We start from the raw sequence: 22,560 nt of genomic DNA on the forward strand, positions 1-22,560 counted from the left end.
GTCTAGGATTCCAAGAGCTCAGAAAACCTGCTATGTCTGCCCTCCTGAGCCCCCGGAGAACGGATGTGTTCACTGTTGATTTTCTTAACCACTTTTTTTTTTGTTAATGTTTATTCATTTTTGAGAGACACAGAGAAACAGAGCATGAGTGGGGGATGGACAGAGAGAGAGGGAGACAGAGAATCCGAAGCAGGCTTCAGGTTCCAGGCTGTCAGCACAGGGCCCGACGCGGGGCTCGAACCCACAAACCGTGAGATCATGACCTGAGCTGAAGTCAGATGCCCAACCGACCGAGCCACCCAGGTGCCCCAATTTTCCTTCAAGAGGAAGGGGAATCTTAAATGGTAATGTCCATTTGGCGGCTGAAACACTCAAATAATCAAACAAATCTTAGCTGTTGTATCAGAGCTACATTTGGCAATTATCCATGCAGAACTAGTATAAAAGGTTTCTCCTAAAGAAAACTTCCTGGAGGAATTGAGCAATGCTGGAGAAGACACAAGCCCGCCGCAGTTCCCAGGGAGCTCCTTGGAGCACGCAGAGAACGCCGGTGAGTGGGTCCATTCTGACAACTGGCAGTTCCCCGCCCTTCTCAGCTGGGGCCCAGCGTGTGCATGAGAAAGTTTCGTCCTGTTGCCTCAATCAACAGCTAGAGAATCGAGAATCCCAGCTCCGCATACCAGGCTACTTAAGCAGTGATGAATCTGCTTCACTTCCTTCTTTATTTCCTAACCAAGAATGTAGTTCCAGTTTCAGTGTGGAGGCCAGAAACGGCTGAAGACATCACCACTTCCCTTCACTCAGACATCTCCGCAGGTAAGCCACCTGCCCTACACTTCCTTCTGAAGGCCCAAGCTAGAGATCATAGTTCTTAAACAGGGCACTTAACATATTGCTTGACTCCTTATTGGACTAAAATTTTCAAAACAAACTTCCAGGAGGTGGGGACTTGGCCAATAGTGCTGAGACCTAGTGTCTATCATGGGCCCTGTGGGGTAATTATATGACCTGGAACAAATCTGTGCACATTCAGGGCCTTTGGATACCTTTAAAATGATGCTTTAACCTTTCTCCGCAATAAAAATTTCTACAACTCTAGGCTAAAAGAGGAAAAGGGGCTGCAGAAGACTACTGGCGACAATTTCACCTACCTAGAAGAATTAGAGCTGTGTTAGAGCCACACCAGTAAGACCAGACCCAATGCTGTGAGCACAGCCTCTGGGGGGCAGGTCCATGGTCCCCACCGTTTGGGGATGAATTCTGGAATAATCACTGGTTCACTGGAGAACACAGCTGCCATTCTCGTCTATGTTTCCTTCCCTTTTCCCTCCCTTCTCTACCCTGAGACCAAATTACTTCTGATTTACAAGAAGAAAAAGAAGGATGTATTCCCTCCCAGCTTCAGGGAGAATCACTGTTGTGTCTGAATTGGACTCAGATGTTCATGACACATAGGCCAACATTTAGATAATCACCATCCCTTTGCAAGCCTTTTGAAAAATATTTGCTTACACTATTTGATCTCCTTTCTTTAGCATTTTACTTTATCATTCTTGAGAAATCATACTATGATGGATGAAGGGCTGGTTACATGGAAAGTCATGCCATGATGAGATTACTAATCTAAAGGAAGAGACAAGGTAGAGTAGAAAAAGCTCTAAGAATATAGATAAAAAGCACGGGCAAATGCATAGGAAAATAATCACAGCTCTACAGAGTTAGTGTAGGCTTGGAGACAGGGGACAGACTGGTGCACTATGCATTGAGAAGAGCAATGACTATGTATGCACATGTTTCTAGAAACAATTCATCAATATTTCTTTTTCATTGTAGTACTCGATCCAAAATCTAAAGAGTGATCATTTAAAAATTGTGTATAGTTTCAAACATATGCAAGTAAACCTTTTGCAAAGCTAATAATTGTTCACTAATTTATATAGTGAATAATATAACGATCCCCCATGCATGCATTATCCAGCTTCAACAATCATCAGCCCATACCTATCATTATTTTATCTGCATCCCCACTGACTTTCTCCATCCAGTGTTATTTTTTTTTTAATTTTTTTTTTCAACGTTTATTTATTTTTGGGACAGAGAGAGACAGAGCATGAACGGGGGAGGGGCAGAGAGAGAGGGAGACACAGAATCGGAAACTGGCTCCAGGCTCCGAGCCATCAGCCCAGAGCCCGATGCGGGGCTCGAACTCACGGACCGCGAGATCGTGACCTGGCTGAAGTCGGACGCTTAACTGACTGCGCCACCCAGGCGCCCCTCCATCCAGTGTTATTTTGAGGCAAATCCTAGACATCATATAATTTCATGTATAAATATTCAATATGTATCTCTAAAAGATAAAAACTCATTTTAAACATAATCACTCCCATACTTGGAACTAATAATACTATAATGTCACTTATAGAATATATGTCATGTCAGAATATAAAAAGTGTTGACGAGGGGACGACTTTTGATCAGTCGGTTAGGCATCCGACTTCGGCTCACCTCATGATCTCCCAGCTCATGAGTTCTAGCCCTGCATTGGGCTCTGTGATGACAGCTCAGAACCTGGAGCCTGTTTTGGATTCCGTGTTTCCCTCTCTCTCTGCCCCTGCCCCACTCGCACTCTGTCTTTCTTTCTCTCAAAAAATAAATAAGTAAACAAACATTAAAAATTTTTGAGGAAAAAAAAAAGATGTTGACCAGTGGAGAGGTGTGAAATACTGCCATTCCCACAGACTGTAAAATGAAATGGGGCTTATTTCTAGCTTATCCGATAAAACTTCAGAGAGTGGGTGATGGAATCTCATAGTCAACCTAATATTTATTATTTGTTTATTCTGCACTTCAGGGTGGGGAATCATGGATGAAATCCCCCGAAAGGAAAATTAGAGAGCCTCCATACTCATGAGCAATTCTCTTGGATAAGAGGAGGCTCCATGTAATTAGCCAATGTCATGGTGTCACACACACTGTCTCAGACCTATACACAGAGCTCAGGAATGTGAGTGAGCACCGTGGGCGAGGAAATTGCTTGCAAATCCAGCGCCCAATCCAGAAGCAACAGTCTATGAGAGTTTTCCAATGCCGGATTCTACTAGTTTCTGTTTCTTTGGAAATATTTTAGGAATTTATCAGACCTGTAAGAACCTCAGTGTCGTTCACAAGGAATTGAAGAGAAAGTAGAGTCATGTACAAAAAGGGGGGGAGGGGTTGTGAGGGATATATACATACTCCCTATATTCCTTTGTACTGATTGACAAATGTTCCTTTGAGAATGTTACATAAACACAAGGGAGCCTGGGTGGCTCAGTCAGTTGAACGTCCAACTTCCGCTCAGGTCATGATTTCGCAGTTCATGAGTTTGAGCCCTGCATTGGGCTCTATGCTGACAGCTCAGAGCCTAGAACCTGCCTTGGATTCTGTGTCACCCTATCTCTCTAACCTCCCCTACTGCTGTCCCGCTCGCACTCTGTATCTCTCTTAAAAATAAACATTAAAAAAAAATTAAAAAAAAGAATATTACATAAACACAAAGGTTAGTTTATGCAGTTCCCAAAGATTTATGTGCAAAAAAAATTCTTTAAATCAAATTCTATCTTTAAAGTTTCCAAAAGAGCACATTTTGTAAAGCTAATTCATGTTCTCTCTCATGTTGTGAGACTAGAGCTTTGAACGTTTTATTTTCTTAAAATGAAACAATCCCAACTAGACTCGCAGGAGGAAATCACATATTCTTGGGGCTGTGCATGCCTTTTCACTCCTGCACCACTACTGCAATAGTTACCTAACTGGTTTGTATGCTTCTCCTCCTCCCCCTTCACACTGAGCTGTCTTCTTAAGCACTTACCTAGTCCTGCCACTTCACTAATAGGCATTTAAAGCTTCCATCGCCTTCCAAAAAACCCCCAGGTCTTTAGGATAGCATTCCAAGTTCTGAGATTGGTCTCTGACTTACTGGAACAACCTATTCCTCACTCTCCTACTCTCCACATACTCTATTTTCTGGCCGCATCAGCTAGTAAATGTTTTTAGAACATAAGCCAAATTTTATCAAACAATGAAACACTGAATTCACATCTGAATGTAAGGGATGGGATAGCCCAGTGTTTAAGAGCATAACCTTCATGTCAGACTGGTTGGGATCCTGGCTCTGTCACCTACCAGCTAACTGACTTTGATAAAATCACTTACTCTGCCTGAGGCACAAGTTGCTTCAACTCTAAAATGGGAATGATTAAAGCACCTTTCTTGTAGAGTTGCTGGGAGGATTAGGTTAGATTAAGCAGTGCCTGGTACATAATAAATATCCAATATATTATAGCTTTTATTTCAGTTGATTAAGGTCTTTCTTTCTGTCAAGAGACACCACCCCATGAAACCTTTATAGTTTCCCCAGTGGAAGGTCATCTCGCCTCTCTGATCCTACAGACCATTCATACCTCTTTCTCAGCACAACTTTCTATCTTGTATTATTTTTATTATTCTGATACACATCTTTGCTGTCCTATGCTGTTGAATCCCTGCCATGTACTAAATGCCATAGGGAATAAAAAAAGGAAGAAAACTTGGTTCTTTGCCATGCAAGTAGTGCTCAGAATCTAGTTAGCAAACAAACATTGGCAACCCAAATACAACTCACCATTGTTTGTTCAATAAAGATGTGGTTCATTATTATTATGATGATACTGTTTTCCTAAGGTCCTCTTACAGAAGAATCTCAAAGTATGAGCTACATTTTAACACAGGGACCATTTCCCCTACTACTAAACAGAATTTACTTCTTTTTTTTTTTTAACGTTTATTTATTTTTGAGACAGAGACAGAGCATGAATGGGGGAGGGTCAGAGAGAGGGAGACACAGAATCCGAAACAGACTCCAGGCTCTGAGCGGTCAGCACAGAGCCCGACGAGGGGCTCGAACTCACGGACTGTGAGATCATGACCGGAGCCGAAGTCGGACACTTAACCGACTGAGCCACCCAGGCGCCCCCAGAATTTACTTCTAGAGAACAAATGTAGTAAAATACAATTGAACACAGCTGAGTTTGAGGAACTATCCAGGGAAACGTACTGTCAGTGATGTTTAGAGATTGAAATGATAGAATCCAGCTAGGACTTCCTCTGCTCCCAAAACTTTTGCCAAAATAAATACACAAAGTATTAGGCCTAAGATATGGCACAGAGCTAGAAGCACTTCTAGCCTCCTTTCCCTGGTGATGAATTATGATATGCATTCTTGGTGTATGTGTAATCCAAGGGCAGAAGAGATGGTGAAGGCCACACAACCCCTCAATGCTGCATCACGTCAGCCAGCCTAGAGACCAAAACTGTGAGGTTAACGACTACAACTGGATCTCAGCTGCAGAAAACCAGCAGTCCTAATTGCTGAATCTAATCTGTCTTGTACTAAACGAGGTTTTAGGTCAGGGCCAAGTTCCCAATGTCAACAGGACTTCAGGTGAGACTGCCAGGGTTCCTGCCTCGCCCAACTGAGGATGACACCCACAACACCTGCTACAACAGGAAACAATGCAGCTGGGCAGCATATTTTGACCATGTGGCTGGGCACGTGTCATCAAGATGGCTCCTCCTCAAGTAACTGCTCTGGGCAGCTAAGCAAAGAGGAGTAGCTTATTCTCCTGGATAGAGCAGACCACGCCCCCCTTTCTCCCACTGTCCCCCACTCCAGGCTGGCTGAGCAGTACAACCTTGTGGGGGTGGGGCAAGGCTGGTTTCCTCACTACACCTCCAGGATTCTAGGTCTGTGGGGAACTGTGAGAGAGGAAGCATTATTCAACTAGGGGCAGTTTTGTGTTTCTGAAAACAGATGCAAAAGTCAGATGTTTGGTCAAACAATGTAAGGACAGTTCATTCCCAGAAAGCTAAAATCATTATAAAATCCCTAATTGCATCTTGCATTTTAATCATAGTATTGAACAATTTATCTTCCAATATTTGTAGATATTTCCTTTTTTTCTTTTCTTCACAACTGAGCGTGTCATCTGGCATGTGACTAAGAGTCCAGATGGGACTAAAAGGTCATGCTTTTAGTACCCCTCAGGAACAGCTTTGTCTTAATGTTGTCACATTCAGAAAAGTGATGCTTCTAATCACTAGCATCAGTAACCTCATGTTTCTACTCCAAATAATTTCTATTTTTACACACAAAAAAAGAGTAAAATATTCAAGTTGTCACATAGGCACCACTATGCAAACAATGAGAGCACCACTTTTAAGCCTGCATGATGGACCTGGCAGAGGAGGACAGACTGCATTAGTCCAACTGATGGATGAGAGTCTGAATGTTGGACAAGTGGACTAAGGAAAAGCTGTAAGTATAGTGAATACAGAAGTAAAACATGTGAGAAATGAGGGTGGCTAGTTGTATGAAAACTATACCTTTATAGAGTATCTTCTGGGTTATAGTCTACTTTCATGTACATTTCCTCATTCTGTCATCACCTCACACTTTCGTCTCATCCCACACCCTTCTTCAGTTTCAAGAAAGAACAAGAATGGTAAGATGACAAAATCAGTATTTGCTTAGCATGAAATACTAGTCAACAAAGAAGTATTATATTTAGATCTTCCTTGATATGGTAAATATTGAGTAACTGCATAGCCATCTTATGGGGTGTTAAGAATAAAAGTATGTTAAAAAAAAAAAAAGAATAAAAGTATGTTACAGGACGTCTTGACACAGGTGTATAAAAGGACCAAAACCAACTTTAGCACAGAGTTAAACAATTACCAGTCATGTAGAAAACAGGTATCTGTGGAAATGGCTGCCAGTTTCCACAAGTCACCTGAAGAAGTTTATATTCTCACCCCATCAATGGAGTGAGCCAGTTGCCCTCCACTCAGAATGAGATCTTCAGCTCAACACATGTTCAACAGAACTTCACTCAATGCCTTGTGCAGAGCAGCTGATCAACAATTTAAAAAATTAAAACAAAGGCTTGATTCAAACAGAATATAAAAATATGAGAAATATATTTGAACACTGATTGAATAGTTGATGGTATTAACAAAGTGTTAATAACTGTTATAAAGACATAGAATTATGTCTTTGTAGGAAGAGGTCTTAGCTTTTAGAGATACATATTGAAATATGTAGGGAAAGGTTAAATGATGCCTGGGATTTGCTCCAAAATAATAAAGGAGGGGAAGAAATGAGTGGGGAAATACATGAAACAAAACTGACCATGTGTTGATAATTGATAATCTGGGTGATAAGTACATGGAGGGCCATTGTGATACCCTGTCTACTCTTGTATATATTTGAAATTTCCCACAACAAAAAGTTTTTTAAATTTTGGAGCATTAGAAACATAAATTAAAACTGGATGCAAAGAATCCTGCCAGGGTGCCTGGCTGGCTCAGTTGTTAGAGCATGAGACTCTTGATCTCAGAATCATGGTTTTGAGCCCCACATTGGGCATAGAGATTACCTAAATAAATAAACTCAGAAAGAAAAAAAACTTGCCACATCAACATGAATAAACATTAAAAAAATGTTGGGGAGGGGTGCCTGGGTGCTTATTCCATTAAGTGTTGGACTTTTGATTTTGGCTCAGGTTGTGATCTCTTGGTTCATGAGATTGAGCTCTGCGTTGGGCTTTGTGCTGGCAGTGCAGAGCCTGCTTGGGGTCCTCTCTCTCTCTCTCTCTCTCTGTCAAAATGAATAAACACTTTTAAAAAATGCTGGGGAAAAATGTGTTGCAGAAGGATGTATCCTGAAAAATGTCATTTATATAAAATTCCAAACATGTCAAACAATACAAGTGATACAATACAAACTCCTAAGGTTACATGCAAAAACCTAGAAAGACAAGCATGGGAATGACAGATACAAATTTCAAAACCATGGTTATTGGGATGCAGGAAGGGGAAGGTAATTGGGAAGGGTTACACAAAGGGCTTCAACTATTTTTTTTTTAATTTTTTTTCAACATTTATTTATTTTTGGGACAGAGAGAGACAGAGCATGAACCGGGGAGGGGCAGAGAGAGAGGGAGACACAGAATCTGAAACAGGCTCCAGGCTCCAAGCCATCAGCCCAGAGCCCGACGCGGGGCTCGAACTCACGGACCGCGAGATGGTGACCTGGCTGAAGTCGGACACTTAACCGACTGCGCCACCCAGGCGCCCCTATTTTTACATAAGGCAGTAAACATATGTGATTATCATATTATTCTCTATTCACTTTTGTATTTTTTGAAATATTTAACAATAGAAGTATACATAAAAATTAAAATTAAAAAATGAAATAGAAATTGGATAATCATTTGTGGGGATGTTCTGGAAGAGTCCTGCACTTCTTGTATTGACTTCCAAGAACAATATCCATCGCCACCCTATTCCTCAGCTTAGGAAAATTGCTTCTTTTTTTGTTAAAATATTTTTATTATAAAAAAATCATACTGACAAAAATATAATTAGCATATTTAAATAATAATAATGGTAATGATAAAACGAACTCCTTTGAACCATGACTCAAGAAATCTGACAGTACTAGGACCAATAAAGTTCCTGGTACAGTCTCTATTCACATTCCCAGCAGACAGAGCTGCTATCCTGAATTTTGTGTTTATCTTTCTTGGACTTTCTCTGTAATATAATCATATATTGTGTATTTAAGATATAGTTTTACATGTTTTTAACTTGTGCATGTGGAATTATACTCTGACTTGCTTTTTTTTTGAGGAGAGAGAGAGAAAGAGAGAGAGTGAGTGGGGGAGAGTCAGAGTGAGAGGGAGACAGAATCTTAAGCAGGCTCCACGCCCAGTGTGGAGCGCAACGTGGGGTTTGATCTCACGACTGTGAGATCTTGACCTAAGCCAAGATCATGAGTTGAATGCTTTATTGACTGAGCCACCCAGATGCCCCTTGACTTATTTTAATGTGAGATACTATGAAATGTATTGATGTTGATGCATGTGTTATAGTTCATTCATTTTCACTGTGTGTGTACTAAATTATTTATTTATCCAGTCTATTGCTGATGGACTTTTGGGTTGTTTCCAGTTTTTTGCTATAATAAACAACACTGCTGGACACATTCTTATACTTATCTCCTGAAGTCTATGTGCAAGACTTTCTCTACAGTAAACACCAAGGAAAGGAACAGTTGGGCATAGGGTAAGTCCATCTACAACTTTACCTAGATAATGCCAGATTTTCCACAGTGGTTGCCCCAGTGTGCACTCCCACCAGCCTTGTGTGAGAGATTCCAGTGCTCTGTATTCTCACCAACACTTCGTATTGACAATTAGTTTGCCTACTGAGTGAGGTGAGAACTGGAATCTGTGATTTTAATTTCCATTTCCCTGCTTATTAATGAAGCTGAGTCTCTTGTCATGTTATTCCTCACTCATCTTCCTGCTTTTGTGAAATATCTGATTCCATCCTTTGCTCATTTGTAGGTATGTTGTCTTTTTCTTATTGATTTTTAAAGGAATTTACTATATATTTTAGATATAATAATATAAATTATGTAATTTCCCAATTGTGACCTGCCTTGTCTAAAATAAATGTGTTTCCTCCCTTTGATCTGTTAGGGTAGTAGACTAAAGCATTAGACTTCCCTACCAACCTTGTGTTCTGGGACAAACCCAACTTTGTTATTAAACAGTACCATTTTTTATATTCTGGATTTTGCTTGCTAATATCGTGTTTAGGATTTTGCAGCTGTATGTGAGATTGGGCTGTTACTTTGTTTTATTGACCTTGACTGACTTAAGTTTTAAGACTATTCCACACATCCATTCACTGAACAAAATTTTTTTTGAATGCCTACTGTATACAAGGCACTATTCTAGGCATTTGGACACATCATGAACAAAAGAGAAAAATATCTCTGTTCTGGTAGACATTACATTCTAGCCTCATATGATGAGTTAGGGTATGTTTCCCTTTTTTTTTTTTTTTTTTTTTTTAACTTTCTGGAGGGGCAATAAGACTTGGGAATTATCTCACTCTTAAATGTTTGAAAGAACATACTGTTTCATTTTTGTTTATCTTTTTAATTTTTAAGTAAGTTCTACATGCAATGTGGGGCTGGAACTCATGACCCTGGGATGAAGAGTCACATGCTCTACTGACTGAGCCAGCGAGGCGCCCTTGCAAGAACATATTTTTTAAGCATTCTGGGCCTGGGGTTTTAACAATTGATTCTTTTTTTTTTTTTTTTTAATTTTTAAAATGTTTATTTACTTTTGAGAGAGAGATAGAGTGTGAGGGGGGAAGGGTCAGAGAGAGAGGGAGACACAGAATCTGAAGCAGGCTCCAGGCTCTGAGCTGTCTGCACAAGAGCCCAACGTGGAGCTCGAACTCACAGACCACGAGATCATGACCTGGGCTGAAGTTGGACACTTAACCAGCTGAGCCACTCAGGTGCCCCAACAATTGATTCTTTTTCTTGTTTATAGCATCATTCAGGTTTTCTATTTTTGAATCAGTTTTAACTAATATTTTGTAGAAATTCTTCTAGTTCATTTAAAATTTGAAATTTACTTGCCTGAGGTTGCTGGCAATGTTCTCTTACAGTTTTTGTTTTGTTTTGCTTTTATCTCAACTGCGTCAGTACTTATGGCCACCTTCACATTTCTTACCTGGCCTGCTGCCTCTTCCCCATTTTTCTTGATCCATTTCACAACAGGCTTGTCAATTTTACTAGTCTCATCAAAAAATTAACTTGTGGCTTTGTTCTCTATTGTATTTTATTCTCTATTATATCTCCATTTTTCACTTCATGAATTTCTGTTCTTCTAGTTATTACTTCACCCCTTTTATTTTGGTTTTATTCTGTTCTTTTAAAAATTTCTTCAGTTGGTGTTTAATTCATTCATTTTCATCTATTCTCTTCTTATAGAAATATTTAAAGTAACATATTTCCTTCTTAATGTCACAAGTCTTCTTTAACTTTTATTAAAACCATAACACACATACACACAAATGCACAAATCATAACACTTCAGCGAATTATCACAAAGTGAACAGAACATGGGTGACTCCCATGCAGGTCAAGAAAGAGAACATTACTAGCCTCTCCCAGTCCAGTCTCCTGCTTTACAGAAGGTAACCACCATCATGACCTCTGTCACCACAGATCAGTTTTAGCTGTTTCTGAACTTTATGAAAACAGAATAATGTAGTATGTATTCTTTCTTATATTTGGCTTAATTCTTTGATATTATATTTATGAGATACATCTAAGTTGTTGTATGTGGGTATAGTTTGTTCACTTTGTGGCTATATATAATATTTCATTATATGAATACACTAGAGTTCATTTATCCATCGTACTTTTGATGAACATTTGTGAGGTTTCCAATTTGGAGCTAATACAAACAATGCTGATGTGAACACTGTTTCATTTTGAAATAACTTCAAACTTGTAAAAAAGTTACAAAAAAAGTACAAAGAACGTTTTTTCCTGAACCACTTGAGACTAAATTCCTGGTATGATGCCTCAAATAACTTAGAATTTATAAGCAACTCTGGGAACAAGGGTATTGTCTTACTTAACCCGAATACAATAATCAAAAGCAGGAAATTAACATTAATATACTACTATCATTGAATCCACAGACCTCATTCAGGTTCTTCCAATTTTCCCATATGTCTTTTGTAGCAAAACCCTCCAGTCAGGGATCACATGTTATATTTGGTTTTCACATCTCTCTTTCTCTTTCAATGTGGAGGAGTTCTTCAGTCTCTCCCTGACTTTCAAGGACTGACTCTTTTGAATGTTTCAGGCCAGTTGTTTTGTATAGTGCTCCAGATTTTAGTTTTTCTGACATTTCCTCATGTTTAGATTCCAGGTCATGTATTTTTGGTAGGAATATCAAGGAAATAATGTTGTTATTTTCAATGCATCCTGCCAGGTGGTAAATTAGGTCAATTTGTCCCATAACTGTGAATGTTCACTTTGACCAATTTACTAAAGTGTTTTCTAACAAGTTTCTCTTCTGTAAAATTATTCTCTTCCATTTGTAATTAATAAGTTATCTTGTGGGAGACATTTTGACACTATGCAAATATCTTAGTTTTAGCATCCATGAATGATTCTTGTCTGTGATAATTATTAGTGTGATGTCAAGTGATGATTTTCTTTTTTTCATCATTCCTTTTACATTTATTAAATGTAATTCTACTATAAGAAAGAGCTGTGTCTTCTCCCCCTGCTTATTTATTTTTTTCGATTATTTATTTATATGTATATGGACTCCTAGATAGTGATTTGTATTTATACGTTATACTCCATTGTTGTTGTTATTTGTTTTGTTGCTCCTATTGTCTCAGAGTTGACTGTTAAAAGCATCTTCCAGTTGGAATCTGTGTCCTTTAAAAAAAATTTTTTTTAAGGACTCCCTTACTTTCTGGCACAACAAGATGTTGCAGGCTCATCATCTACTTTCCCTACCCCAGCCCTGGAGTCAGCCGTTTCTTCAAAGAGCTTTGTCATCTTTTTTTGAAAAATACTATTTGGAAGTAAAGATGTAGGCACTAGATGCACTCATTGCTAGAGATGCATCAGCAGAAAAAAATGAAGAAAAATATAAAAGTGTATGTGAAAACACATACATGCATCTATATCTCATAAAAACCATGAGTTTGGGGCGCCTGGGTGGCGCAGTCGGTTAAGCATCCGACTTCAGCCAGGTCACGATCTCGCGGTCCGTGAGTTCGAGCCCCGCGTCAGGCTCTGGGCTGATGGCTCGGAGCCTGGAGCCTGTTTCCGATTCTGTGTCTCCCTCTCTCTCTGCCCCTCCCCCGTTCATGCTCTGTTTCTCTCTGTCCCAAAAATAAATAAAAAACGTTGAAAAAAAAATTAAAAAAAAAAAAAAAAACAAACCATGAGTTTGTGGGAATGCAAGCTGGTGCAGCCACTCTGGAAAACAGTATGGAAGTTCCTCAAAAAATTAAAAATAGAACTACCCTATGACCCAGCAATTGCACTACTAGGTATCTATCCAAGGGATACAGGTGTGCTGTTTTGAAGGGACACATGCACCCCCGTGTTTATAGCAGCACTATCAACAATAGCCAAAGTATGGACAGAGCCTAAATGTCCATCGATGGCTGAATGGATAAAGAAGATGTGGTATATAAATATACAATGGAGTATTACTCGACAATCAAAAAGAATGACATCTTGCCATTTGCAACTATGTGGATGGAACTAGAGGGTATTATGCTAAGTGAAATTAGTCAGTCAGAGAAAGACAAATATCATATGACTTCACTCATATGAGGACTTTAAGAGACAAAACAGATGAACATAAGGGAAGGGAAACAAAAATAATATAAAAACAGGGAGGGGGACAAAACAGAAGACACTAATAAATATGGAGAACAAGCAAAAGGTTACTGGAGGGGCTATGGGAGGGGGGATGGGCTAAATGGGTAAGGGGCACTAAGGAATCCACTCCTGAAATCATTGTTGCACTAGATGCTAACTAATTTGGATGTAATTATTTTAAAAAATTAAAAGAAAAGAAAAAAAACAAAAACCATGAGTTTGTTCCATAATATACTTATTTGCTCAAATTCTAGAATATACATAAAATTTATAAAAGTTTCAGAATTGTTAACACATGCTCCTGTGAAACACGAATTTACTAACTAGAGTACAATATTTGTGTACTGTTCTTTTTGTTTTTAGCTTTACAGTATAAAGGCAAAATACTCTTTTCTCTTAAAAAAATTTTTTTAATATTTATTTATTTTTGAGAGAGAGAGAGAGGCAGATCATGAGTGGGGGAGGGACAGAAAGAGAGGGAGACATAGAATCTGAAGCAGGCTCCAGGCTCTGAGCTGTCAGCACAGAGCCTGATGCGTGGCTAGAACTCACGAAGCATGAGATCATGACTTGAGCTGAAGTTGGATGCTTAACTGACCGAGCCACCCAGGTGCCCCCAAAATACTCTTTTCTAAAGTTATTTAGGTTAGTTCTTTCCTTCTCTACCCTCTCCACTGTGGCTATTTTATTCATTTGTTATGATTTGTATTCAATTTTGGTTCCCACCCCCAACACACACACACACACACACACACACACACACACCCTGGTGTCAAATCAATTAAATGGAAGGAAGGAAAAGTATTTTTTTTAATGTTTTATTTATTTTTGACATGGGGAGAGACAGAGCATGAGCAGGGGAGGGGCAGAGAGAGAGGGAGACACAGAACCCGAAGCAGGCTCCAGGCTCTGAGCTGTCAGCACAGAGCTCCAGGCTCTGAGCACAGAGCCCGACGTGGGGCTCAAACCCACAAACCGTGAGATCATGACCTGAGCCGAAGTCGCACGCTCAACCGACTGAGCCACCCAGGTGCCCCAAAAGGAAAAGTATTTTTAATGAATGGTAATAGAATAATAGGATATCTGATTGGGGAAATAATGAGCTTCAACTTCCATTATATTCCATATGCAAAAATACTTTAAGATTAGATCTAAATCAATCAAATATTACTACTGTAAAACTTCTAGAAAATATATAGGAGAGTATCTTTGCAACTCTGGGGCAGGTAAAATTTATTTAGCTCATAGAAAGCACTAGCCATAAGAGAAAACATTGATAAGTTGGACTTCATCAAAATTCAACATTTCTACTCATCAAAAGATACCATTAGAAAGATGAATAGGCAGAGGTGCCTGGGTGGCTCAGCCGGTTAAGCATCAGACTTTTGATTTCAGCGCAGATCGTGATCTCACATTCCAGCCCCACGCTGGGCTCTGCACTGACAGCACAAAGTCTGCTTGAGGTTCTCTCTCTCCTCTCTCTCTACTCCTCCCCTGCTCATGCTCTCTCCAAAAAAAAATAATTAAAGGGGCGCCTGGGTGGCTCAGTCGGTTCAGCAACCGATTTCAGCTCAGGTCATGATCTCACGGTTTGTGAGTTCGCGCCCCACGTGGGGCTCTGTGCTGACAGATCAGAGCCTGGAGCCTGCATTAGGTTCTGTGTCTCCCTTTCTCTCTGCCCCTCCCCCACTCATGCTCTGTCTCTCTATCTCAGAAATAAACATAGATAGATAGATAGATAGATAGATAGATAAATAAATAAAATAATTAAACTTAAAAAAAGAAAGAAAGAAGGGGGCGCCCGAGTGGCTCAGTCAGTTAAGCATCTGACTTCAGCTCAGGTGATAATCTCACAGTTCGTGGGTTTGAGCCCCGTGTCGGGCTCTGTGCTGACAGCTCAGAGCCTGGAGCCTGCTTTGGGTTTTGTGTCTCCCTCTTTCTCTGCTCCTCCCCTGCTCATGATCTGTCTTTCTCTCTCCCTCAAAAATAAACATTAAAAAAACAATTAAAAAAAAAGAAAGATGAATAGGCAAGCTACATACTTATGTACTGGAAAAATGTTCTCTATCAATAAAGGATCTGTATTCAGAATACAGATCTCTGGTTAAAAAAACCCTATAAGTTAACAAAAAAGACAAAGAACACATTAAAAATGAACAGAAGTCTTCAATGGGCAACAAAAACACATTACAAATAGCCAAAAAGCATATGAAAAGGGACTCAGTCATTACTCATCAGAGAAATGCAAATTAAAACCCCAATGAAATACTACAACATCCCCCCTAAAATGGTTAAAAGAAGAGATGATAAGCCCAACATTGGTAAGAATATGTAACAACTTAAATCTTCAATCACTGCTTTGGAAAACTCTTTAGCAGTTTTTCTAGAAAGTTTAATGTACATATCTACTCTATGACCTAGCAATACTACTCAAAGGTATTTGCCTGAGAAAAATGAAAACATGTCCACAAAATATTTGTATAAACATATGCATAGAAGTATTAAAATCTGGGTGCCTGGGTGGCTCAGTTGATTAATCATTTGGCTCTTGATTTCGGTTCAGGTCATGATCTCACAGTTTGTGAGTTCAAGCCCCACATTGGGCTCTGTGCTGACAGTGCAGAGCCTGCTTGTGATTCTCTCTCTCTCTCTGCCCTTCACTCTCTCTCTCAAAATAAATAAACTGATTTTTTAAAAAGTATTAAAATCTGTCAGCAACTGAAAGTGAAGAGATGGAAAAACTTTTCTCATGAAAATTGAAGCAAAAAAAAATCCAGGATAGCAATATTTATATCAGACAAAATAGACTTTAAAACAAAGACTAGGGGTGCTTGGATGGCTCAGTGGATTAAACATCCAACTCTTGATTTCAGCTCAAGTCATGATCTCATGGTTTGTGGGATCAAGCCCCACATTGGGCTCTGTGCTGGTAGCAATGTCAACGCAGAGCCCATGCAGGGCTTGAACCCACAAATCATGAGATCATGACCTGAGCCAAAACCAAGAGTCAGAGGCTTAACCGACTGAGCCACCCAGGTGCCCCAGGAATGAACTACTTTAAGTGGATAGATTATATGGTTTGTTAGACATATCTCAATAAAGCTATAAAAAAAGGAATGAATTGAATATACATATACAACATTGATGAATCTCAAAAACACTGTGAAAAAAAGAAGCCAAGTACAAAAGAATATCTACTATATGGTTCATTTACATATATACTATATGATTCTATTTATATAATATTCAAATACAAATAATACTAATCTGTGGTAACAGAAGTCAGAAAGCGGTTGCCTCTGGTAGGAGATACTGACTGAAAAATATATAATTGTTTATTTGTTATATATTTTGCTTTGGGTGGCTGTTCTATATTTTGATATAATTGTTCTATATTTTGCTTTGGGTGGTTGTTACATAAGTATATTTGTCACAACATATGAAGCTAAACAGAATCTGTGCATTTTATTTTACGTAAACTATACCTTAAAAAGAATATATCTTTTTTTTTCTGGTTCAAAAGGTATCTACATTTTTATTTCTGATAGGTATTTTCAAAGTGCTACAAAAGTCATGCACCAATTACACTCCCACTAGCAATGCATCAGATTACCTACTTTACCCAAAGTCTTCCCAGACAAAATGTTTTCTAACTTGGATTTGTGACAATTGGCTAAATTCAACAGTTTTCTCTCCAGATACTTTAAAAATACATTTTCTAATTATCAGTGAGGATGAATTTGTAAATGTTTAAAAGCGAATTCTAATCCTAACCACATGCTTTTCATCTTCTTCTTTTCTTTAAAAAGAAGATATCTTTTTTTTTCAATATATGAAATTTATTGTCAAAATGGTTTCCATACAACACCCAGTGCTCATCCCAAAAGGTGCCCTCTCCAATACCCATCACCCACCCTCCCCTCCCTCCCACCCCCCATCAACCCTCAGTTTGTTCTCAGTTTTTAAGAGTCTCTCATGCTTTGGCTCTCTCCCACCCTAACCTCTTTTTTTTTTTTCTTCCCCTCCCCCATGGGTTTCTGTCAAGTTTCTCAGGATCCACATAAGAGTGAAAACATATGGTATCTGTCTTTCTCTATATGGCTTATTTCACTTAGCATCACACTCTCCAGTTCCATCCACGTTGCTACAAAGGGCCATATTTCGTTCTTTCTCATTGCCCTGTAGTACTCCATTGTGTATATAAACCACAATTTCTTTATCCATTCATCAGTTGATGGACATTTCGGCTCTTTCCATAATTTGGCTATTGTTGAGAGTGCTGCTATAAACATTGGGGTACAAGTGCCCCTATGCATCAGTACACCTGTATCCCTTGGGTAAATTTCTAGCAGTGCTATTGCTGGGTCATAGGGTAGGTCTATTTTTAATTTTCTGAGGAACCTCCACACTGTTTTCCAGAGTAGCTGCACCAATTTTCATTCCCACCAACAGTGCAAGAGGGTTCCCTTTTCTCCACATCCTCTCCAGCATCTATAGTCTCCTGATTTGTTCATTTTGGCGACTCTGACTGGCGTGAGGTGATATCTGAGTGTGGTTTTGATTTGTATTTCCCTGATGAGGAGCGACGTTGAGCATCTTTTCATGTGCCTGTTGGCCATCCGGATGTCTTCTTTAGAGAAGTGTCTATTCATGTTTTCTGCCCATTTCTTCACTGGGTTATTTGTTTTTCGGGTGTGGAGTTTGGTGAGCTCTTTATAGATTTTGGATACTAGCCCTTTGTCCGATATGTCATTTGCAAATATCTTTTCCCATTCCGTTGGTTGCCTTTTAGTTTTGTTGGTTGTTTCCTTTGCTGTGCAGAAGCTTTTTATCTTCATAACGTCCCAGTAATTCATTTTTGCTTTTAATTCCCTTGCCTTTGGGGATGTGTTGAGTAAAAGATTGCTACGGCTGAGGTCAGAGAGGTCTTTTTCTGCTTTCTCCTCTAGGGTTTTGATGGTTTCCTGTCTCACATTCAGGTCCTTTATCCATTTTGAGTTTATTTTTGTGAATGGTGTGAGAAAGTGGTCTAGTTTCAATCTTCTGCATGTTGCTGTCCAGTTCTCCCGGCACCATTTGTTAAAGAGACTGTCTTTTTTCCATTGGATGTTCTTTCCTGCTTTGTCAAAGATGAGTTGGCCATACGTTTGTGGGTCTAGTTCTGGGTCTATTCTATTCCATTGGTCTATGTGTCTGTTTTTGTGCCAATACCATGCTGTCTTGATGATGACAGCTTTGTAGTAGAGGCTAAAGTCTGGGATTGTGATGCCTCCTGCTTTGGTCTTCTTCTTCAACATTACTTTGGCTATTCGGGGCCTTTTGTGGTTACATATGAATTTTAGGATTGCTTGTTCTAGTTTCGAGAAGAATGCTGGTGCAATTTTGATTGGGATTGCATTGAATGTGTAGATAGCTTTGGGTAGTATTGACATTTTGACAATATTTATTCTTCCAATCCATGAGCAGGGAATGTCTTTCCATTTCTTTATATAAAAAGAAGATATCTTTAAGGAAGTGAATGGATAATATCACACATTGGGAGATAATATTTATAATGCATATGTGTGACAAAAGACTTCTATCCAGAATATATCAAGAATCTCTAAAAACTAGCAACAAAAAAGCAAACATTCCAGGGTGGTTGGGTGGCTCAACTGGTTAAGTGTCTAACTCTTGATATCTGCTCAGGTCATGATCTCATCGTTCGTGGGATCAAGCCCTGTGTGGGGCTCTATGCTGACAAAGTGGAGCCTGCCTGAGATCCTCTCTCTCCATCTCTCCCTGCCACTCCCCTTTGTGCACACTCTCTCTCATAAGAAGCAAACATTCCAATTTACAATGTGCAAAAAATGTACAAAATATATGAACAGTTAACAAAAAAGATATGAGGATGTCAAATAAGCATGTGAAAAGATGCTTAACATCATTATTCCCTAGGGAAATGCAAATTAAAACCTCAATGAGATGCTAATATACATCCACTAAAATGGATAAAATGAAAACAACTTATGTATGAAATGTTTATAAAGATATGGTACAACTGGAACTCTTATCTATTGTTGATGGGTGTTCAAAGAGTTCTCTCATTTTAGAGAACTCCTTGGTAGTTTCTTAAAAATTTGAATATATACCTACCCTATGACCCAGGAATTCTACTTCTAAGTATTTTCCCAAGAGAAACAGTGGTTCATATCCACAAAGAGGCTTGTGCAAGAAAGTTCATAGTATCCTTAATCATAATAATTAAAACAACCCAAATATGTGTCAACAGGAGAATGGATAAGGAAACTGTTCGATTTTCATACAACAAAACACTACATAGCCATAAAAAGTAACAAATAACTGACACCTGCAAACCATGGATGAATCTCAAAACATCACACCAAAGTATACACACTGTATTCTATTTATACAATTCAGATTTCAAAGTCTGAAAATGGGCAAAACTAATTTATGGTGTCAGAACTCAGAAAGTGTTTGGATTAAGGGGGAGTAGAAAATTCCCTGGAAAAAGGACTAGGGTAATGGAAATGTTCTAGATCTTGTTTCAGGTAGTATTGCATGGGTGAATACAATTGTCAAAACTCATTCAACTGAAGACTTAAAATCCATTTCAAAAGCCCTAAAATGAAAATGAAATAAAGATATTTTCAGAAAAACATAAATGTGTGGCTTTGTCACCAACAGGTCTACATTAAAGGAAGTATGAAAGGGTAGTTTTCAGGCAAATTTCAGTAAAATGATCCCAGATGTAAGCTTGGAGATTCTGGGAGGAAAATACATAGCAACAAAAATGTTAAATATTAACTGTCTAAAACAATAATAATGTATTGTAGAACTAACACATACATAATTAAAATACATGACAAAAATAACACATAAGTCAGGAGAGAAGTATAAGGAGTAAAGATAATCTCAGGTCCTTTCATTGTCCAAAAACAAGTAAAAGTACTAATTTTATTAAACTCTAGTAAGTCAAAGATGCATGCGATAGTCTACAGAGAATTGTAAAAGAGTATAATTAACAAACAAATAAAAGGGAAATATTGAAAAATAAAAATACTCAAAAAATCCAAAGAAAGCAATAAAGGGAGGGGGAAAAAACAGAACAAGTAGAACAAATGGAAAATAAACAGTAAGCTGATAAATTTAAAACCAAAGATAGCAATAACTAAATTAAATATAAATGGCTCTAAATAAAATCCTTCAAATAAAACACATGAATTGTCAGACTGGATTGAAAAAAATTAAAATTATGCTGCTTCTAAAAGAACCATTTAGATGAAATATAAATACATAGGAATATTGAAAGTCAAAATTAAAAATGTACCATACAAACTCTAAACAGACAAAGCTAGTGTAGTTGTATTGATAACAGATCAAGTAGACTTTATGGCAAGAAATATTTCATAATGAACAAAGATGAGAGATATTTCATAACCAAAAAAGGTAAAATTCAGCAGGAAAATGTAATAAATCTATATTTTTGCACCAAAAACATAGCCTTAAATGTACATAAAGAAAAAATAAAATTAAAAGGAGAAATAGAGAATTCCATAATCATAGTTTGAAATTTTAACACACACCTGTCGATACCTGTTAGAATAGGCACAGCCAAAGAATAAGAAATGATTTGAAGATCTGAATAACACAACAGTCTTGAACTGACACCTGGAGAATACTGTACCCAATGACTAGAGAATACACATTATTTTAAAGTTAAAAAATTTACTATATGCTGGTACATAAAACAAGTCAATAAATTTCAAAGGACTGAATTAATACAGATTGTATTCTCTGACCACACTCTAATTAAGGTAAATAGTAATTTCAAAGATCCTCATACGTTTGGAAACTGAGAATTACATTTCTCAGTAACTCATGGGTCAAAGCAGATATCACAAGAGAAATTAGAAAATACCTTTTACTGAACAATAATGAAAATACTACATATAGAAATTTGTGTGACGCAGAGGTAAAAATTTGTGCTTAGAGGTAAACCTATCACTTTAAAATGCTTATTATAAAAAGAGCAGTGGCTGATAACGATTTAAGTTAGAAAATGAACACAAAATTTATGCTAAAGAAAGTAGAGGGAAAAAATTAAGGATAAAAGCAAACATTAATGACATAAAAAACAAGCAGAGAAAGGATCATCTTCATTGAAGACGTAGAAACTAATAAATCTCTGTCAAAACTTACCAAGGAGGGGCGCCTGGGTGGCTCAGTAGGTTAAACATCTGACTTTGGCTTAGGTCATGATTTCATGGTCTGTGAGTTCAAGCCCCACATGAGGCTCTGTGCTGACAGCTCGGAGCCTGGAGCCTGGTTAGGATTCTGTGTCTCCCTCTCTCTCTGCCCCTCCCCTGCTCATGTTCTCTTTCCCTCTCTCTCAAAAATAAACATTAAAAAAAATTACCAAGGAAAAATGAGAGAAAATAGAAATTTTCACTGTCAATAATCAAAAAGAGGACTTCACTATAAATCCTACAGATTTTTATAATAAGAGAATATTATGAACAACTTTATCCTGACAAATTTAGAAATTTAGGTGAAATGGACAAATTCGTAGAAAAACAACAAACAAGTAGCAGCAGCAGCAAAAAAAAAAAAATCAATTAATTAATAGGATCTAACTTTCAAATAAAAGGAGTTGGTCATTAAAAACTTTCCCACACACTGCTGCTGTTGCCAACACGATGTGAGTCCCTTGGATCCTTGGATTCTAATGAAGTCAGGTGATGCTGCAGAATGAGAGACAAGCCAATTTGAGGGAAGTTTGGATCCAGCCTCATCTAGAATTAGGATTAGGGGCGCCTGCGTGGCTCAGTCGGTTTAGCGTCCAACTTCAGCTCAGGTCATGATCTCACAGTCCATGAGTTCAAGCCCCGCATCGGGCTCTGTGCTGACAGCTCAGAGCCTGGAGCCTGCTTCAGATACTGTATCTCCCTGTCTCTCTGCCCTTCCCCCTGCTCATGCTCTGTCTCTCTCTGTCTCAAAAATAAATAAAAGCATTAAAAAAAATTAGAATTACGATTAGGCGTTTGATAAAAACAAACTCATCCAGATGCAAAATATCTTGATGCATTTCGCCAGTGGGAGGACAGAAGTGCCTTCCTGGGGAATGATGAACTCATGAAGAAGTGTACTAGATATTCAGTTCAGAAAATCTAGAATAGTACCAAAGCACAAGACCTCTAGCCTATATCAAGTAACAATGTCCTCAGCTCAAGGCCAACGTAAAGCCCATC

General features: G+C 38.4%; 1 protein-coding gene across 1 annotated transcript in view; it reads right to left on the minus strand.

The window, feature by feature from the left end:
* Positions 1-1,061: 1,061 nt before the first annotated feature.
* CDKL3 (cyclin dependent kinase like 3) overlaps positions 1,062-22,560 on the minus strand; it is an 86,648-nt gene continuing 65,149 nt past the window's right edge. Inside the window, exon 11 of the mRNA XM_047076075.1 lies at positions 1,062-1,100. Coding sequence (XP_046932031.1) covers positions 1,062-1,100 — 39 coding nt within the window. The remainder of the gene's footprint in view (positions 1,101-22,560) is intronic.

The sequence above is a fragment of the Lynx rufus genome, unplaced genomic scaffold (genome assembly GCF_022079265.1).
Source record: "Lynx rufus isolate CCGP_SWC_20201006 ecotype Redwood Valley unplaced genomic scaffold, mLynRuf1.p SCAF_1, whole genome shotgun sequence".
Taxonomy (NCBI): Eukaryota; Metazoa; Chordata; class Mammalia; order Carnivora; family Felidae; genus Lynx; species Lynx rufus.